Source organism: Elephantulus edwardii, unplaced genomic scaffold (assembly GCF_000299155.1).
Source record: "Elephantulus edwardii isolate Elephantulus edwardi_28Jun2011 unplaced genomic scaffold, EleEdw1.0 scaffold00400, whole genome shotgun sequence".
In the NCBI taxonomy this organism is placed as follows: Eukaryota; Metazoa; Chordata; class Mammalia; order Macroscelidea; family Macroscelididae; genus Elephantulus; species Elephantulus edwardii.
The window spans coordinates 293379-312701 of record NW_006400150.1 but is presented as its reverse complement, the minus strand read 5'-3'; the positions used below and the strand labels follow the sequence as shown (position 1 = coordinate 312701).

Here is a 19323-nt window from a genome sequence, read left to right as displayed (position 1 = left end):
TGTAAGGAGGGACTGGTCCTTGGAGAGGGACATCATGCTTGGGAGGGTGGAGGGACAGCACAGGAGGGGAAGGCCCTCTATGAGGTGGATTGATTCTGTGACTGGGGTATTTGGAATGGGTGTATCGGAGACAGTGCGATTGGCACAGGACAGAGCAGAGTTTAGGGCTGTTGTACATAAGGTCGCTATGAGTCGCAAGCGACTCGATGGCACATAACAACAACAACATTTAAATGTTTATTATTACAAGCCATTGTTTATACTCGAATTTTTAATATAATAAGCCTTATGGTCTTGGTTCATAATTATAACTCGTATTTGAGTAAGACATTCATAACTCAGACATTGTACTATATTTGTTCATATTAAATGACTGAAAATGTAATTCATATGTTATTTAGCTTGCTTTGAAAACTATGTTCTTAAATTCTGAACTGTTTTTATAACTTGTTTCTTTTGTTTTCAAGAGCTCAAATACTTCCCTGAAACTTCGAAGGAAACCTCGGGAAAGTGATTTTGAAACAATTAAATTGATTAGCAATGGAGCCTATGGGTGAGTAACTCAAGGAAGCTCTTTATTGTATTTTAACATAGCTCAGAATAATATATTTTCACATTTATCTTATGTGAAATAGATGTCATGTGCGGAATTTACTTTCCAGACTGCAGCTCCTTAATGGGTGTAATGTGTAGCTGAAGTAATTTCTTAGTAGATGCCCCTCAGAAAACTTACCCCAGGTCCTAGAAAATGTTATTTTAGGGGGTTGTAGATTTTATATACTTTTGATTTTTAGCTCCTTCCCTTTGTCCTTTTGCTTTTTAAAATATGACTCTTGTTAGAGAAAGTTGGAGGTTTTCCTATTTGTGTTTGTGTGTAGGGAGTATTTCTTCCTTAGTGTTGTTGTTGTTGTTGTTATTGTTGATTGCCTTCGAATTGAGCATGACTCATAGGGACCCTATGAACAAAAGACTGGAAGCCCCTCTACAACTATCGACATTTATCAAAGTACATAGTTTCCGAAGGCAAGTCCTTAGAATTACTACTTGTGAATTCATTCTCTGTGTCAAATCCAGCAGTGAACCTTGTATTAAATTTATTTTAACCTTATATCACACTAGGATTTTTCAAATTGAACTCATTACTCATGCTTTTTTAAATAATATCTGACTCTTGTTCGAGAAAGTAGGGTTTTTTTCCTCATTTAAAGCGTGTATGTGTATTTGTGTATGTGTGTAGGGAGTGTTTCTTTCTTAGTGAATCTTTCTTTCTTTGTGAATCCATTCTCTATGTCTAATCCAGCAGTGAACCTTGTATTAAATTTCTTTTAGGCTGTATATCACACCAGGATTTTTTAAATTGAACTCATTAGTCGTGCCTCTTTTATGATTTCTTTTTACTCAGACATGATTTCCTTCGCCTAGCATGGGGCAAATGGTGGCAGGGTTCTCTGAGTTACTAATAAATAGTTTGGAAAGATAATTAATACACAAACTATCTCCTGAGCCATTCCAGACCGTCTGAGAACTCTAGTTTAATTAAGTATTAATCCCAGTTCCATCTGTATATGGAGAGCAATAAACAAGTCCATAGACATTTATTGCCATTTATCACACATATGAGCAGATGAGATAAAAGCTACTTTTGTTGTGCCACAAGGGATGTTTCCCCTTACTATTTTTTTCACCTCTAATATTTTCCACACCATTAACTTAGTGAAGAACTTAAATATTTGCAAGTCCTTTCTGTGCTCCACTGATTTTTCAGAATTATGTCAAACGACATATTTCCTGATGTGGTTTATGAATACTTTCTGATGCTCTGTTTCTGCAGGGTTTGATTTCCTTTACAGGCCTCATTATAAAACTTCTCTTGTGGAGTAAATATTTCTAGCATGCCGTTGCTTGTGATTTTTAGCTATTATTTGGTTTTTAAGTTTTATTTCATTTTGGAAACCCTCAGGGGATTTCTTTTTCTCTGAGGAAGAAAACTAAGCTTGTACTTAGTGACTCCATGGGTTTGAGTGCCCTAGATTTTACTGATGGTGGAATTCTGAAATAAGATTATTTGTGAGTTACCTTTTTTGTGACACAGCCCATAGGGAATTGCACTGCTAGCCCAAATAGTAGTAGTTCAAATCTACTAGCACCTGCATGGGAGAAAGATGAGCGTTCTCGTGAACAGAGGACCAGCTGTGAGTCGGTTAGACTCGATGGTAATGAGTTTGAGGGTTTCCTGACAATAGGACTCCAGGATAAGATTATTTGTGAGGTACCACTTATATGGAACTCGGGTATATATCTTAGCAGTATTTGGAGTTCTAATTGGTTGAGTAAACTCATTTGTAGTGCAATTAAACAACTGTGTACTAGATGAGGTATATCACACTTTGGGGAATGGTTGGGAATATACAAGAAGTTAAACAAGCTGTGAATCAGTAAACACCCAGGAAGCCAGCCAAGTCATTAATGGACTCACAGGCTGCCTGTGCGAGCTTCCGCCATTCAGCCAAAACTTTTTTTCCCTCTTTTGCTCTTCTCTGATTTAATCGCTCATTACATTTCCAACAGATTTCCTCTACATCTTAATTGTTTTTAATTTGAAATTCGAATGGAGCTACACCCATTGGCATACTTGCTCAAGATGCTGAGTGCTGGCGTATGTGAACTGGCTGAACAAGTGGGAACCCTCTGTGGGTGGGTGAACTCAGACTGTTAGAGGTTGTCTCAAAGTGGCAGCAATTTCTTGGAAATTGGTGGTGCTGGCGACTAACCAACCTTCCTGTTAGATAGGGCTTTTATTCGCCATACTCAGCACATGTCATGGTTTTCTCAGTGTCATACTCATGTTATAAGGCCAACTTGCTCATTTGGTAAATGGCAGATGGCTTTTCTGTTTAAAATATTTTGGATCCCTGGCTGGAAGTTCTCTGCATCCCTCTATACCACTTGTTAGCAATCATCAATCCATCCCCTAACTGGTGACAACCCCATGCAAAATAGCCATGCCCACTGTTTGGTTCTGTGACGTCAGTGATCGGTCATGGATCAAACGGTTGTTAATTCATAGGGTTTCGACTGGCTGATTTTTGGAAGTAGATCTCCAGGCCATTCCCCCTAGTCTCTGTTCGTCTAAAAGGTCTGCTGAACACTGTTCCACAGAATAACCACCCACAAGCCTACCCTAAAAGACACTGGGTCAGAATCAAACTCAGGTCTCCCACAAGATTTTATCACTGAACCACCATTGTCCTCACCTTTACAGCACTGAAAACTGTAAAAAGCTAACACATTATTATGTGCCAGGACCTTTGTCACAGTGAAACCTGTGAGAGCAAGAACTAGCTTGTTATTTTTTTCCCTTTGGAAGGGTCTTAATAGAAATTTTTAATTAATTAGAAAATTAAAAATATTACTATTAATAGAAATATTTAAGTTTTCCTCTCCTGGAAGTTTTCTGCCTTCTGCAGTTTCTAGCTATCACAGGTGTGACTATAATTTATTTGGTGTACAGATGTCTCATTTCTTCCAATGAATACTTGCACCTGGATTTTTAAAGAAAGTCTGTATTTCCAATGTAAAATAATAAAAAATTTTAAACTTAAAAATAGCTAAATTTGAAAGACATGCCATTTCTCCCTCACTTTGATCTTCTTTCTTGTTGGGATGCCCATTATTTTCTTTTCTCTCAGTGGAGCAAGGCCATTAGCCTGGTTCCTGTGGGCAAATTCACAGGCCTCTCAGCCTCCAACCCTGTTCTCCCTGCAGCCTGTGCTCCCAGCTGTCCTCCAACACACTCATCCTCACTCCCACATGAAGATTTCTTCACACAGATTCATGTTCTGGGCTCTCAGATTTGTGTTTGATTTTATACGCATTAGGCATTTATGTTCCCAATAGGACTGATTCATTCTGCTCGAGGTCCTGTCAGCTTCTACCTCTCACTGCCCTCCCACACCTCACTTCTGCATGAAAGGAGCACAGCTTCGATCAGAGTCGCCAGCATCCCTGTTCCTGCTCTTGCAGAATCACCTGCCATGAAATGGTTTTCCCATTTCACAGGAGGTCAGTGCAGGAAGAGAGAGTCAGAGGCAGCTCCTCAGGAAAAAAAAAGTAACACTCAGGGTCCAAGAAACAGAAACATGAGGGGCTGTGTTAGCTCTGGCCAGATTTTTAAGCTGGAAAAGTTTTACAGCTCTTCTCAATAGGGTCAGATTCCTAGATGTGCTGTTGTCACTCTCCCCCTTCTTTGCTATCTTAAGTAGATTTGAATCATCTATCACCTCAACAGCAAAGGGGGAAAGATATGAGAGAAAACAGTTATTAGTACAGAAACAAAGTGCCACACAAAGAATAACATTCACACAGGGTACAACATCCTGAAAAGTCCAGAACATAAATAACAAAAACACAGCTACAGCAAATGTGAACACATGCCTTCTGCAACTTGAACAGGATAAGGTACCTAAAGGACTCATTTCCATTGATTGAGGCAAGTGTTCTAAAGGATTGAGTGATTAAGCATATACTAACAAAGAAAAGTACAAGGTCACATCAATTTTATGAACTGAATATTGGAGAATAAAGAGGGAACCCTTTTTTTACATGGTATTACACAGAACACTGTGAGGAAAATTGTAGTCACATTGGTGCTGAGGGCTTGTTGTCTTTGTTCTTGCTCAAAGTCCTATACAACTGTGTTCTTGGTCTACTTCCTATCTTTCTCACATATACTCCTGAAGAATTATTTATGTAGGAAATGGTGATACTGGATTGGAAATCAAAATGAAAACCTCCAGATAGACTAAATAAAAAAATCACAGTGTCAGAGGCCTAAAAGTATTCAGTGTGAATTGTTGATGGAAAATGTGGAAAGGAAGCTGTATTCCAGCTGACTTTCAATAGACAGGTAACTATATGGAGATAGTTTGTATTTTTCTACCATTCCACATTGAGATCTAAATTTACATTTTGAGACTCAAATTTACATTCTAAAAATGGATTTTGTTTTAAAAATGACTGCTTGCCTGGGATATTTGATTATCAAGGCTCACCTTACACTGAAGGGAAGGACAGGGTCTTTTCTATTTGAACTGTCACTTACATCTGATTAGAAGCAGCTCATTTTCTTGTGAATGCTTGCTTTTATTGAATTTGTAATTAGAAAAAAATATAGACAAAGTCTTTAATCTGATAGAGAAAGGAGGAGGAGTTTCTTGGTTTATTAGAGCATTGGTCAAAGTGAGAAATGATCCCCTTTTTTTTTTGAGGGGAAGACATACTTTAAACATTTTTATTTAACATGAATATGTAAATGGGAGCCCTAGTGCCGTAGTCCATACGTGGTTCATAACTAACTGAAAGGCTGCGCCTCCCTGTGGTCCAAATCCTCCCACAGCTGAATAGGAGAAAGATGGGCAATCTCCTTCCATGCAGTTTGCAGCCTTGGTGACCCGTGGAGGGTCAAATATAAGTAACTTCTGACTCAATGACAATAAGAGAAGGACATACATGTAGAAATATGCTGATCCGTTGACGCAATGCCTGGCCTCTTTATGACACCATTTAAACTACACTTCTGTAGTTCCTTATAGGTGAGGCAAGGAAAAGAAGCAATCAGAAGACTGTAAACATTCTGCAAATTTACAGATTTTTATAGTTTTGCCAACTTTAAAGAATTTCCTCAGCCACACTAAATCAATAGGCATTTTATTTAATAACTCACTTGTATGGTTTACAATTGGTTTCCCATTCTCAGAAAAGCAGTAATTAAAGGAATTTTTGAAAACAGGACCAGCTTTACAAGGAATAAAGGGAGTTCTTCACCCAGAGACAGCATGGAAAAATAGGTGAAACAAAGAAATCAGCAATACCACGAGTAACAGAGAAGCAAAATGACAGCAATAAAACCAGGCTTATCAATAATTACCAGGGATGTAAATAGATTAAATGCACCAGTCAAGAGAATACATACATATGTAAACCACTATGCTTTTTCACACTCATGTTTCATCGTTTAACTATTTGTTTAAGTTAATCAGTTGTCATGTCCAATCTAGCCAACATAAATGGGTGTGGGAATTAAACTCAGCTATCCTGAATGGTGCAGCTACTTGCTAGCCAGCAGGTTGCCAGTTCAAGACTATCCAGAGGTGCCTGAGAAGACAGAGCTGCTGTGGAGCAGTTCTACTCTATACATGACGGATCATGATGACTTGAAGTCAACTCAGTGGCTACTAACAGTGACAGTGAGAACAGTAGTGTTTGGGCACCAGAGAGAAGACTGCCAGTCATACATGCTGAAAGCCTTGTGGTTAAGACTAGACAGCTCACTGTTAGAAAATATATTGAGAATTAGAGCACCGAGTTGTTCAGTGAGTTGTGTATGTGATGTATGGCTAAGCCAAAGAAATGGGAAGAAAACCAACAGAGGAATTGGTCCCCGAAACCAAGCCTGTTGCTGGGGAGTTAGTTCTGACCCTTTACTACCCTCCCTAGTATTTCCAAAGCCTTATGTCTTTATAGGAGAAGGTTCCCCATCAATCTCACAGAATGGCTTGACAGATGTGAACTACTGACCTTTGGGGTTGCAGCCCAGGTGCATTACATAATATGACACCAAACCTCCTAAATAGTTATTTTGTAAGTGAAGGAAAAATGAGGGGTGCACCTACTTGAAAAAGACAGTGATTTTAAAAAAAATAAGAAGAAAGAAAGACAATGATACATGTACTTGAAGAACTAATCACTAGCTGAACACATTCAGGGAAAAAAATAAATATTGAGTTTACTTGAAATTTATGTAAATAGATCACCCTGATAAATTGGCTCTGTGGGAGCATAGCAGACCCTAGTGCCCCTTGGATAAGGGATTGGTTTCTTTTTCAGGGATAGTGAGTATAATTAATGAAAAAAACACCAATCAGACAACCCCTTAAGATTCTAGGAGGTAGGCTACTAGACATGCTTCTAGAGGAGTGATAGCTCGAACTGTTACATGTTTGATCACAAATCCTCAGATTCTAACTTAGTTTCCCATTATAATGGCAAATGAAAAGTGATTTTTTGAGAATGGGGTTAATTTGAGTCATTTTTCTTGTTGCTCATCCCTTTGAGACCAGGTAAAGACTCCTCCTTGGAATCCTCACATAATTAGTCACTCCTGCTTCCCTCCCCCACCCATCTACAGAATTCCACACCCTGGGAATTTGTGTGCCGCAAGCGACTCGATGGCACATAACTAAGAACAACAACAGGAATCTGTTGTCTCTACTCAGCCAGAAGTGATTCTGTGGAGTATTTGGGTGGGTGTTAGGCACAGACTCAGTGCAGCCTGGTTATTACAGTAGCTACAGAAATGCATTTAAAACAGGAATCAGTGTATCAGATGCTGAAGTCCTTCCATAGTGAGGAAATATACCATTTTATATTGCTGTTGTTGAAAGACAGTTTCATATAACCTGTGACACACTTCTCATTGATCTGGAAATTTTATGGAAAGTACATTGTTCTCCATTAGGAAACCAGGTACTCTTAAGCTCTAAAGGCATCCACCCTATAGAAAACTTATTTCAGTTATTTGAGGAAAAAGTATCTAATGTACATTTTGAGCTAGAAAAGATTCAGCTCATGTTGTGTAAGTAATTTGTTAATATTGTCCTCTTTGGGCAAATATTGAACTTTGCTTTTTGGTAGAAAATCCCAAACAAATATCAAGCAACTGTTGGAAAATAATTCCCTCTGGAGACCCACATTGCTTTTCTTCAGTGGTACAGATGAATCAATGCTTTCAAAATGATCTGGACCTTGACTGAAAGAATGTTGTTGTTGGTAGCCACCATTGATGTGGCCTCCGGCTCCTGATGTATCCAAGGGACAGAAGTCACGTTGTGACCCACAGAGTTCTCATTGACTGATTCTGGAAGCAGGTTGTCAGGCCCTTGCTCCTAAAAGTACATTGGCTGAAGAAGCAGTCCTCTGAGTAGAATCTGAGAATACTCCCACTAAACCACTATTGCCCCATTGAAAGGCTACCACTTTCCATCCCCCCTTACACAAACACAGAAAAGTAATTCTGTCCAAATTTGGCTTGAAACGGGTTCCTTGTACCTGTTAGCCCTGCTTTTATGAATGGAATACCAGTTGCCATAAAAACTTAAAAGAGCTTGACCACATGGCTTAGTGAATTCCCAGGATCATATTCAGTCTCTCCCCACCCCCACCCCCCATGAACACCAATGTTTGTGCTCCTTTTCAGGGCAGTCTACTTTGTTCGACATAAGGAATCCCGGCAGAGGTTTGCCATGAAGAAGATAAACAAGCAGAACCTCATCCTCCGAAACCAGATCCAGCAGGCCTTTGTAGAACGGGATATCCTGACATTTGCAGAAAACCCCTTTGTTGTCAGCATGTATTGTTCCTTTGAAACGAGACGCCACTTGTGCATGGTCATGGAATATGTGGAAGGTAAGGCAGCTCTGATGCCAGACATCCAACACCTGTACCCAGAAGCTTCTTGCTTGCTTTGTGTGGTTGAATTTTTTTGTATTTGTGCCACAGGATGGCTGTATCCACCCAGGAGCTGAAGCCAGGCAATGAGATGGCTGTCTTCCCACTCATTATCTTCTGATAATTGCTTGTAAAGTGCCTACTCCACAATAACAAAGGGAAAATTAGTGCTATTTGGGAAAAGGTTGTTTTTCTTTTTTTAATAGCTTTTAATCCTCACTACCTCCTCTCAGATTGGCCATTAAAGTTGGAATATAGGTGATGGGATTTTCCTACGTGGTTTATCACGTATCATAAAAGCATTCATTACAATTGGTTTCCTTTAAGAATGCAGCAATAAAAATATATCCTTGTTGGTCTATAACATTATAGTGCAGGACTGAAAATTGGTTAGGAAAAACTGGTACATTCAAGAATATCCCACCAGCCAGTCATTCCAATTTTCTTTCCCAATTTTCCTAGTTTGTTTTGAAACCTTATTCTTAAGGTTTGTAGTCAATCTTCTATACGCTCCAAGTAATCTTACTCCTGTTAATGTTACATTAGATTTCTAAGTGTTTGAGTGACCATGACTTGTTGACATAATTGAGGTTAATAAAATAATTAGTAAAGGTCAAAATAATTTTAAAGTATCTAATATAAGCTCTTTCTCTTGAATGGAATCCAACAACAACAAACTGGAAGAAACACAAACGACCATTTACCACCACCTTTTCATTCTTTCACATGGATGACCTGAAGCCCTAGACGGGGAAGCGTACTACACATTCAGTTGCAGATCCAAGACAAAAAAATAGTTTACTTGCTTCACATCCGTTTTTTCCCCTTTCAAATACACAAGTGCTTTGCTTCATTACAGCCTTTAGTTGTAGTAATTTTAGTAGCCATAATAACGAACCTAACCTGTGCCATGTGCATAATATATGTTAGATGATGCCTTAAGTTCTTTCTATAGATTATTCAGTTAATTTTTGCAGAATTCCCAAAGGGGTTGGTAACAGTTCCTCTCTTGAAGGTACAGATAAAGGAACTAACATACAGCAAGATGAAGTCATTATCCTCAGATCGCTCCGCCAGAAAGTAGCAGAGGGAGTACTCGAACAGCATTCCCAAGCTGTATACTGTGATATTTTAAGTTGGCACTGTGTTCCTAAAATTGTGCTGGACATTCTTCAAAGTGCATTTCCATTGCATTTCTGTTCTTTTTGAGGCCTGCCTCCATAAAAATCTGCATTTTCTCCACATCACATCTAAATTAAAAAATAATTTTGCCTTCAAACATAATCCACTATGGCTCTACTGTGCTGTATCTGTGCTTACGAATGATTTTACTTTGCAGCCTAAAGGGATGAACGTCCGTAATTCTGGCTGAGGAAGTCTTGTGAAGCTTTCCCTTTTGTTTTGTAGGAGGAGACTGTGCAACCTTGATGAAAAACATGGGTCCTCTCCCTGTTGATATGGCGAGGATGTACTTTGCCGAGACTGTCCTGGCCTTGGAATATCTACATAATTATGGAATTGTACATAGAGATTTAAAACCAGACAAGTATGTATATGGATAAAACATAGAAGCCTTTATTTAAAAAAAAAATACACAATACAGAAGCTTTCTATGCCTCAAAAAGGTTTCCTGTTAATGTTGCTTTGCTATTTTTAAGTTTTCCTATCATGACCGAAATGTACTATTTTAACAGTATACACATGCACGCGTAAAGACAGAGAGAGTGAAGAGAGGCAATGAGACATCTGATCATAACATGAAAAGCAGGAGAAAAATATAAATACAAATCCATATTTGATTTCTTTAGAAATTGTTGTTGTTCTTATGTGCCCTCGAGTCACCTGCAATTCATAGCAACCCTATATACAACAGCCCTAAACCCTGCTCTATTCTATGCCAATCTTATTGTTTCTATCACATGTACCCCCATTACCCCAGTCACTGAATCAATCCATCTCATTGAGAGTCTTCCTCTCTTGTGCTATCTCTCCACCCTCCCAAGCATGATGTACCTGTCCAAAGGCTGGTCCCGCCTTGAAACATGTCCAGGCGAAGCTTCAGAATCCTTGCCTCCAAGGAGCAGCCTGGTCTCACCCTTCTAGGACAAACTTGTTTGTTCTCCTAGCAGTCATTAATCCAGCACCACAGCTCAAAGGCATCAATTCTCCTTCTGTGATTCCTAGCCATTGTCCAGCTTTCTGATGCATAACAAGTAATTGCAAAGACTATGGCCCTGGATTAGATGCACCTCAGACTGACATCGTTGCTCTTCAGTACTTTGGAGAGTTCTCTGACTGCAGACTTTCCCAGTGCAATTTTTGTTATAAGTTGGGGTTTTTTAATTATTCCTACATGAAATACCATTAGTTGTTTTCTACATTATTTATTTTCTACATTTTTCACCATACTTAGATTGTCCTTTTTAATGTAAGGATAATACACTTGCTAATTATGTTCCACTTTGCTTCCATCTTAAATCTTATTCAACGTTTAATCTATTAAAAAGTGAGTCCGTTTTAGATACTCTGTTTTCCCCAAGTGCCTAGACATTTATTATATCATTTATTAAATATTTCCTATTTTATTCCCTAATTCAAGATGCCTTGTCCCACTTTAAGTGTTAATAAATAAAAATGTTAAGTGTCTTGAAAATTTTATGATGAATTTTGCTTATGACCAATATAGATAATTGGGAAAGTAGGGAGAAATACAAGAAGTAAAAAAGTTTTAATTGCAATATGGCCACCAAAGGCAACCACTTGCTTTTCTTTTTTCCTCTAATCTTTCTTAAAAATTTAAATGAATATATTACATATACTGTTAAAGGAGCCGTCATGACATTGAGTGTTGCCTATAGGGCTGCTAATCAAAAGGTCAGTGGTTTGAGCTACCAGGTACCCTCTGTGAAAGAGAAATGGCCAATCTCTTTGGTAAAGAGATCCTTAGAAGCCAAATGGAGGATCACAGTGAGTCAGAATTGACTCAGTGGCAGTGCATTTAGGTTGTTTGGGGAAGATTATTTAAAGTTTTATCATCTAAATGAAATTTATTAAATCTGTAAATTCATAAAACTGTTGGTTATGAGTTCTTTGTGTTTAGGAAATATTGCTTATCTGCTTCATATGTCAAAATTTAAATTAAAGCTAGTCATTGAAGGCTCGGCTTCCTTGGTCATCTCAGTGCCTGTTGTGTGTCATGGATTTATTGGTGGCATTTTCTTTTTTATTTTGAAAACAAAGGGAGTCAGAGTTTTGTATGTTAATTTTTCAAAGCATTGCACAGTTTTGTAAACAAGATGGTTGTGGCTGTTCAAGCACAAGTAAGCTAAGCCTAGATGCCGGCCCTTCTTGCAGCTATTAGATACAAGTATCTGACGTCTTTTTATGACTTCATCTCTCTCCATACTGAGGTAGTGAAAAGGTTGATGTCGATATTTGAATTATTCTTATAAACTGACTCTGAGAGGGTGGGTGGGATACTTGTGAAACATCCAGCGCCTGCAGTGTGACTATTGTCGTGTGTGTTGTTCTGATTCATAGTTTGTTGGTAACCTCCATGGGGCATATAAAGCTGACAGATTTTGGATTATCCAAGGTGGGACTGATGAGCATGACAACTAATCTGTATGAAGGCCATATTGAGAAAGATGCCCGGGAATTCCTGGATAAGCAGGTAAGCCTGGATGCTTCCTGAATCAACTTGTCTAGAGCGTCTCCACATTAGTTCTGATGGTTCAGATGTCTATATACACCTTACCTTTAATAAAGTACAAATTGCTCCCATTTTTCTCCCTGGGCCTCTTTGAACTGCCCACTCTGTCTACATCCCTCCCCCAACATTATGGTCTATTAGCAAGACAAACGATCTAATTGCACACAAGTGAGAGTGTGAGAGAGACAAATGGAAATCTGTTTTTGTAAGGAATTCAGTAGTCTCAGTAGAGTACTCATGAAACTCGTGATGCATTGTACAATCACGGGTGCTAAAATCCCAGCTATGGCCCATTTCCCTTTAAGCATGCCTCATTACCATGTGCCCACAATCTGTTCATTGTAAAGTTACTTAAGGTAAACCCATCTCAACTGTCATGGTTTTATGAAATAGCTGGGTGTGAAAATAGTTGGGGCATATAAATACTAAAACATCACTGATAGTGACAAATAAGAAAAAAAGAATGCATTCTTATTTTAGATTTAAAGTTCAAGTAAATTTTTAATACATTAAGATGGGTGAAACTGCTAAGCAGGGTCAAAGGCTTCATTTGATATTAAACATTACACATAAGTCAACATTAGAGCCAAGTTTAAAAATGCCTGTCTTTGATATTTAAGTAACTCATGGCCTTTGGTATTAGAGATAGCTGCTTAGAGTTACTATTTCTAAATTCTTTATTCTTATGGTTCCATGTGGTTGAGCAGGTGCACTCTGGGCAGAATAATTGGTATTTAGCTCTCTTGCTTATTCTAATTTCTGCCTAATATTCCAATTATTCTAATATTTCAATCATCTTTTAGGTCTGTGGCACACCTGAGTACATTGCACCGGAGGTGATTCTAAGGCAGGGCTACGGGAAGCCAGTGGACTGGTGGGCCATGGGGATTATCCTGTATGAATTTCTAGTTGGATGCGTGCCTTTCTTTGGGGACACTCCAGAGGAGCTATTTGGACAAGTCATCAGTGGTAAATATCATCGGGAGTTACCTGTTGATAAGCGGCTATTTATCGTAAATTTGTAGACTGTCCCTGTTTGGACTATGAAAACGTTAACCTTTATGAAGCAGTTGAGTCCGCACATTAAAAGAACGTGCTCATAGCACACAGCTGACTTCAACAATCTCAAGAGGGTCATTTGTGGTGAAAATGGATCGGATGAAAGTTTGCTAGCGAAAGATTTGGAAATGTACTAGCAACACAACCAATTTTATGGAGTGTTTTTTTCTGGAGAAGAAATTGATGTGGGATTTACAAATTATTCCAATATGCCATCTTGTCTTCCTTTCCATGATAGAGAAGTTACACCAGGGAAGAAAAGGTTAATGTGTGTAACATTTACATAAATGGGGGAAATGGCTAATAGCACGATGAAGAAATTTTTAAAAATGCAATAAACTGTAAAACAAATGTCTGCCAAATAATAAATAATGAGGATGGGAAGGAAGCAAATTTAATCCACAGATTGTTAATGATTTCATTGGTAGTTGTTATGGTGTAATGTTATTTCTGTAACAGCTGTTCATCTTTCATTTAGAATTCAATAACCTTTAGATCTTAACCTGCAAGCTGACCCTAACCATTGTTGTGCAGCTTGTGGCAAAACTAAATGAAAATTAAATAGACTCAATCACTGTCCTACGTGCTGTTTTTATAAATTTCCCAGAAGCATAGATGAAAAGGACTCTATTCCTGAAAGGTTGTCAGTCCTTAGTGACATCTTCATCAGCTACTTCTTGACTGTTTTTGTAAAGTCCAGCAGTAAATAAATAAAAAGGAGGGAGGTGAAATATATGTTACTTTTGCTTTTGAGAAAGCACCAATCATGTCATTCTCTATCCCTGGCTTTACAAGCCAGGGCATATTTGTAAACTTTAATGAAGCAGATTTGCGAGTTGCCTGCAGTATATAACCCTTTACACAATATCAGAGCTGTTTATGGATTTATAACTAGGCTGGTTTCTGATATACTACGGCCTGAATGGCAAAGGGAATCAACTGTTTAATTAACACAAGCAGCAAATGCTGGCTTTGTTCTTGATGCCTTACGGCTCTGATGCATATTCATGTTTTATTTTCCAAATCAGATTTAAACTGCAGCAGAGGAAGCTAGAGGCAGGCACATACAGAAATAACTCATGTTTTTATTGCATTTCCATACACAGAAGCATGCACACCTATCTTGAGGCAAACTCCTTTAGAATGTGGTGGAACATAGTCTAATATTTATGACAGATTTTAAATACGTCCATTAAGATGATGACTTTGAATCCTTTTCTTATTCAGATTAACATTCTGACCTTTCCTTTGTTTCTGGAAATATTTGTTTTATAAAATTATTAATTTTTTTCTTTTGCTTCTTCATGTAAAGTATTTCTTTAACTGTGGCCAGATGTTCAGTTGTGCATTGTAAGAGATAGTCTTGGACTCTCAGATTCCTGGATAATGGATCACCAGAAACACAGTGTTTAGAGTCTTAGTTGCATTAAGTTCTCTTCATAACCAGAAGAAGGGGAAAGTGGTGGGACTCAGCTTTTAAAAATTAAAGAGCAAGTGAAATTGAAATACTAACTGCTGAAAGTTCTCTCCTTGCCTTTTTGAAAGCTTTCCTACCTGTGTCATTTGAAACCATGCCTCTCAAACTGGGTTGCATCATAGGAACCAGTTGGATAGCTTGTTAACATTTTCATTCTGGTTCAGTGGGTGTGGGTGGGCTCCGAAATTGTGCATTCTAATAAGCTCCCAGGTGATGACGATGCTGTTTGTCATAGACCACCTTTGCATCATTAAGGTTGTAAAACCACTTTTCTTCTTTCTAGATGAGATCAACTGGCCTGAAAAAGATGAGGCTCCACCACCCACCGCCCAGGATCTGATTACTGTGCTTCTCAGGCAGAATCCCCTGGAGAGGCTGGGGACAGGTTAGAGCACAGTGTTTTAATTTTGCTAATATGCAAGAAATAGCATCTATGTGAAGCGTGCTGATGCTTTTGTTTGCGTCTTGTTTTTGCACAAGAAACATCTGTTAGCTGATGTAGAACATGACTGTAACACATTACATCATTTATTTTTTTTTTCCTGTAGAGGAGTATCTATATCAAGAGTTTGTTGTTCTTTTTTTTTTTTTTCCTCTACCCCTACCCTCCACCCCGGTTCTGAAAGGAGAAGTTATTCTTAATTTATCTCAATAAGTAAAATTCCTCTGGAATAAAGCCTCAAGAGCATTTATTCATCTTCTATCCTGAAAAGCATACATCTTAAATGATTTGAAATAATGACTAAAGATGAATGGTCTTTAAATATTTATCTGTACATAGTTCCATAAGGTTTTAACTCCACGAGTTACTACTCAGAGGCTATGACATAGATTATTACTATTCTAACTAGTTACTAGAAATGAGTACCTAGGATTCAACTCTGCTGTTTTACTAGGTTGACTAGTGTTTTAGTCTAAGAAAATTAATTAGAAACCAATGCCTTTCAAAAGGAAGGAGATAGTAGATTTCTTTCTTGCTGACTTTTCTTCCTGGTAATTATGTTACCAGGTTTTTTGTATCTTTTCTTCCCTTCTCCCCCCAGCCACCACCAGTTTTTAATATACTGAGTGGAAAGCTAGAGTACTTCTCTGTAGAGGCATAGTCTGCCCATGATATAAATTTATCTCAATGAGACTTAAGTATAAACACATATGTATATGTATGTATGCATATATATGTGTGTGTGTATGTATGTACACACACCCATATACTCTAGCAAGTTGGTGCAAACACTTATATGCTCAGCTGTTATCTAAAGTTGGGAAGTTCAAATCCAACCAGTATTACTTTGGAAGAAAGTTCTGGCAATCTGCCTCTGAGATATGTGGTCATTGAAACCCTCCAGATCGTATCTGTGGTATTTACAGTTTATATCAATGTTTTTGATTCCTTAATGGGAGTCAGTGAGACTGGCTCAGGGCAGGGCAGGCTTCAGAGCTGTTGCACATAGGGGTCATTGTGAGTCACAGGCAACCTGATAGCACATAACAACAACAGTGGGAGCTCTGCTGGCCTAGTGGTAAGAAGCTGCGTTGCAATCTCAAAGACATATCGTTTGAATACACCAGCTGCTCTGCCAGAGAAAGATAGGCAGTCTCTTTCCATGCAATTAACTGTCTCTGAAAACCCATTGGAGAGTTAGCTATGGGTTGGTTCTGACTCAACAGTGCACAGCAGCAACAACAATAGTTGTTTACTTTGAGCTATTTCCCAGTTTAATAGAAATGTCAGAAAACATTTTTTTCCCATGGAAAACAAAGGACATTAACAACAATTCTAAATATTTATCTGATGATCTTATTTGCTCACAGATATCCTGTGGAAGGGTGATGATTTTGCTTACATATGGGGTACTGACTTTATGATGACAATTTTATGGTGATGCTTTAGAGCAGGAGTCAGCATCCCTCTTGCAGTAGGCTGAATCTAGCTCAGTGCCTATTTTTATAAATAAAGTTTTATTGAAACACAACAAAGCCACTCATTTATATATAGCTTATAGATGCTTTTATGCTGCAGTGGCTAAGTAGAGTAGCATAACAGACTGTGTGGCTTATAAAACTAAAATGATTACTACCTGGCCTTTTATAGAATTTTTCCAGTTCTTCTTCAGCTTCATGGGAGTCTGTAATAAAAAAATGATATATGCTTTCCAAGATTAGGTGCTCCCATAAGCATCTAATGAGCATAAGATCAATGTTCCCTTGAGAAAACTTCATTGAGTTGACCTTTTCTGCTCTTTTCTGTGGATGTGAGTGAGTCTTGAGCTCTGAAAGTCATGATAATATTGAAATTAAGAGCACTAACTCGGGACTCTATTTGCCTGATTTTAGATCTCACCTCTACTATTAAGGTTTAGGGTATTTCCCTTTCTATATCTGCTTTTTCTAACTGCACAAGGGAGCTTTTAGTCCTTCCTCACAGGGCTGTTGTGAGGATCAAGTTAATTCATCCATGTAAGGTACTTAGACCAAGGCCTGGCACTGCAGCTGCTGCTTGTGTTTTTAATTTGCTGCATATTTAATCTGTGCTTTCTCTTTTAAACACATGGAATATACAAACAACGGTGGCCCTCTACCTTTGAGCAGATTGAACTCTTTCTGCAGAGCTCTTTATGTTTCTTCCCACCCTATTTGATTTTCCTCTTGTCTAAAATGACTAGCAAACTTGTTATTCCTCACCCTCTGTGGCCTGCGGTCAGATTTGCTTTATAGTTCAAAAAATACATGTAGCTGTCAAATAATTTTGTGTCAGGACTGTATATGAGCTGAATTTTGAGGTGTGATTTTTACTCACTTGTCCTGAAATAATACAAATATACATTTATTAAACTATCCCAGAAAATGACACCACAGCATTATCGAATGATGTGACTAGAAATATATTGGAATGCACCTACTCCTTCAAACCTAAATCCACCAACAACTCATGGCAGCCCTGCATCAGGCTTCCAGGGCTGGAAACTATAACCACAGCAGACTTCTTCACCACCTTTCTCCCATAAAGCAACTGGTGGATTCAAACCAATAACCGACCTTTCGGTTATCAGCCTAACCCATAACTCCCTATGCCACTGGAGCTCCTTCTTTAGAGACTCAAAGATACCCTTCCCTACATTGTTCAAATGTCTTTTGGGAGAATTTTTCCTGTTAATATTCTGTGTATGGTATCCTCCTTCAGATGCTTGGATTCTGGACTGGGCTTGATTTAGTAAGACAAGACTCTGACGGTTGATATGTATGGTGCATATCCATGCAACCATACATATCATATGCTGCAAGTCATTCCTCTGCACATTTTCTCCTTTTTGGTATTTTCAGAGATTGACAGTTTGAGGAGCTAATCCCTTAGGAGAAGCCCCAAAAAAGGCATTTTAAAGACCCTACTTATTCTCTCAGCATTTTTAAGAAATGATTGCCAGTCAGGCCCAATGTGACAGGTCCACGTAGAGCCTTTAGAACGCAGCTAAGAATCCTGAAGCCCTGCTATGCTGCCTTCAGTGACAGCATTTTGTACTTAATGCATATTTAGAGAACAGAATAATGCACCGTGAAAATGTGCGAATGCACATTTGCCTGAGAGACTAGAGAAGCTGAGAGAAAGGGTGTGAAGAACATAATGGTTGTTTAAGAAACTTCCATGAAAGGAGAGAAAAACTCAGGGGAGAACGTTGGTGCCAAAGCATAACTTGCAATATGTGTTCTTGTCCTTGAACTATGCTTTTGAACTTTGAGAGTATTGAGTGGCAGTCTGGCTCATTGGACTTGCGAGCTGCTCAGATGTGGCTGCCACCCATGTACCAGCTGGGAGGCCTGGAGTAGTCTTCTCATTCCCCAAGTCTCAGTTTCTTACAGTCTCGGTTTTTCCCAGGACTACCATGACAAAATAACACAAAGTGGGTGGCTTTAAAGAACAGAAATTTATTTTCTTGGTTTTTAGTTTTAGAGGGACTGAAATCTGGATTCAGAGCATTAGCAAGACCACGCTCTTTCTGTGACTGCTCGCCTTAGAGCTACATCTGTGTATGGCCTCACCCCCATATGGCTTTCTGTATCTGTGCTCCCCTTTTAGAAGACACTTCTTAGGAATGAATGGGGCATAGGCTCACTTTACTCTCCTATGACTTAACTGGCAATAGCTTCAAAGGAAGACCCTGTTTCTCCAAACACTATTCAAATCCCAGGTGCAAGGGTTGGGTAACTTTACCATACTTTTTGGGTTGTTGTTGTTGTTGTTGTTATGTGCCGTCGTTGGGTTAATGTAACTTAATCTATGACACCTATTCTATGAATGTGTGTTGTGCACATCACACGGGGCTCTTATGAGGATTAAATGCAAAAACATCTATGAAGGAAGAAGCTGCTCTGCAATCCCAGAGGTGCACGGTTCTAATCTTACCAGCTGCTCCACGGGAGAAGGATGGACAGTCTCCTCCCATGTGATTAACTGCCTCTGAAAACCCACTGGAGGGGCAGCTATGGGTCGGTTCCGACTCCACGCTATACAACAATAATAACAGTACGTAGTAGAATCTCAATTTCCCCCACCTCTTTCACTGTGCATTTTATA

The 19323-nt window shown here is 38.7% G+C and overlaps 1 protein-coding gene across 1 annotated transcript in view; it reads left to right on the top strand.

The window, feature by feature from the left end:
* Positions 1–19323, top strand: part of MAST4 (microtubule associated serine/threonine kinase family member 4) — a 978185-nt gene that overhangs the window by 922615 nt on the left and 36247 nt on the right. The window contains exons 14-19 of the mRNA XM_006902373.1: positions 468–553; positions 8255–8463; positions 9913–10051; positions 12046–12178; positions 13021–13186; positions 15037–15138. Coding sequence (XP_006902435.1) covers positions 468–553; positions 8255–8463; positions 9913–10051; positions 12046–12178; positions 13021–13186; positions 15037–15138 — 835 coding nt within the window. The remainder of the gene's footprint in view (positions 1–467; positions 554–8254; positions 8464–9912; positions 10052–12045; positions 12179–13020; positions 13187–15036; positions 15139–19323) is intronic.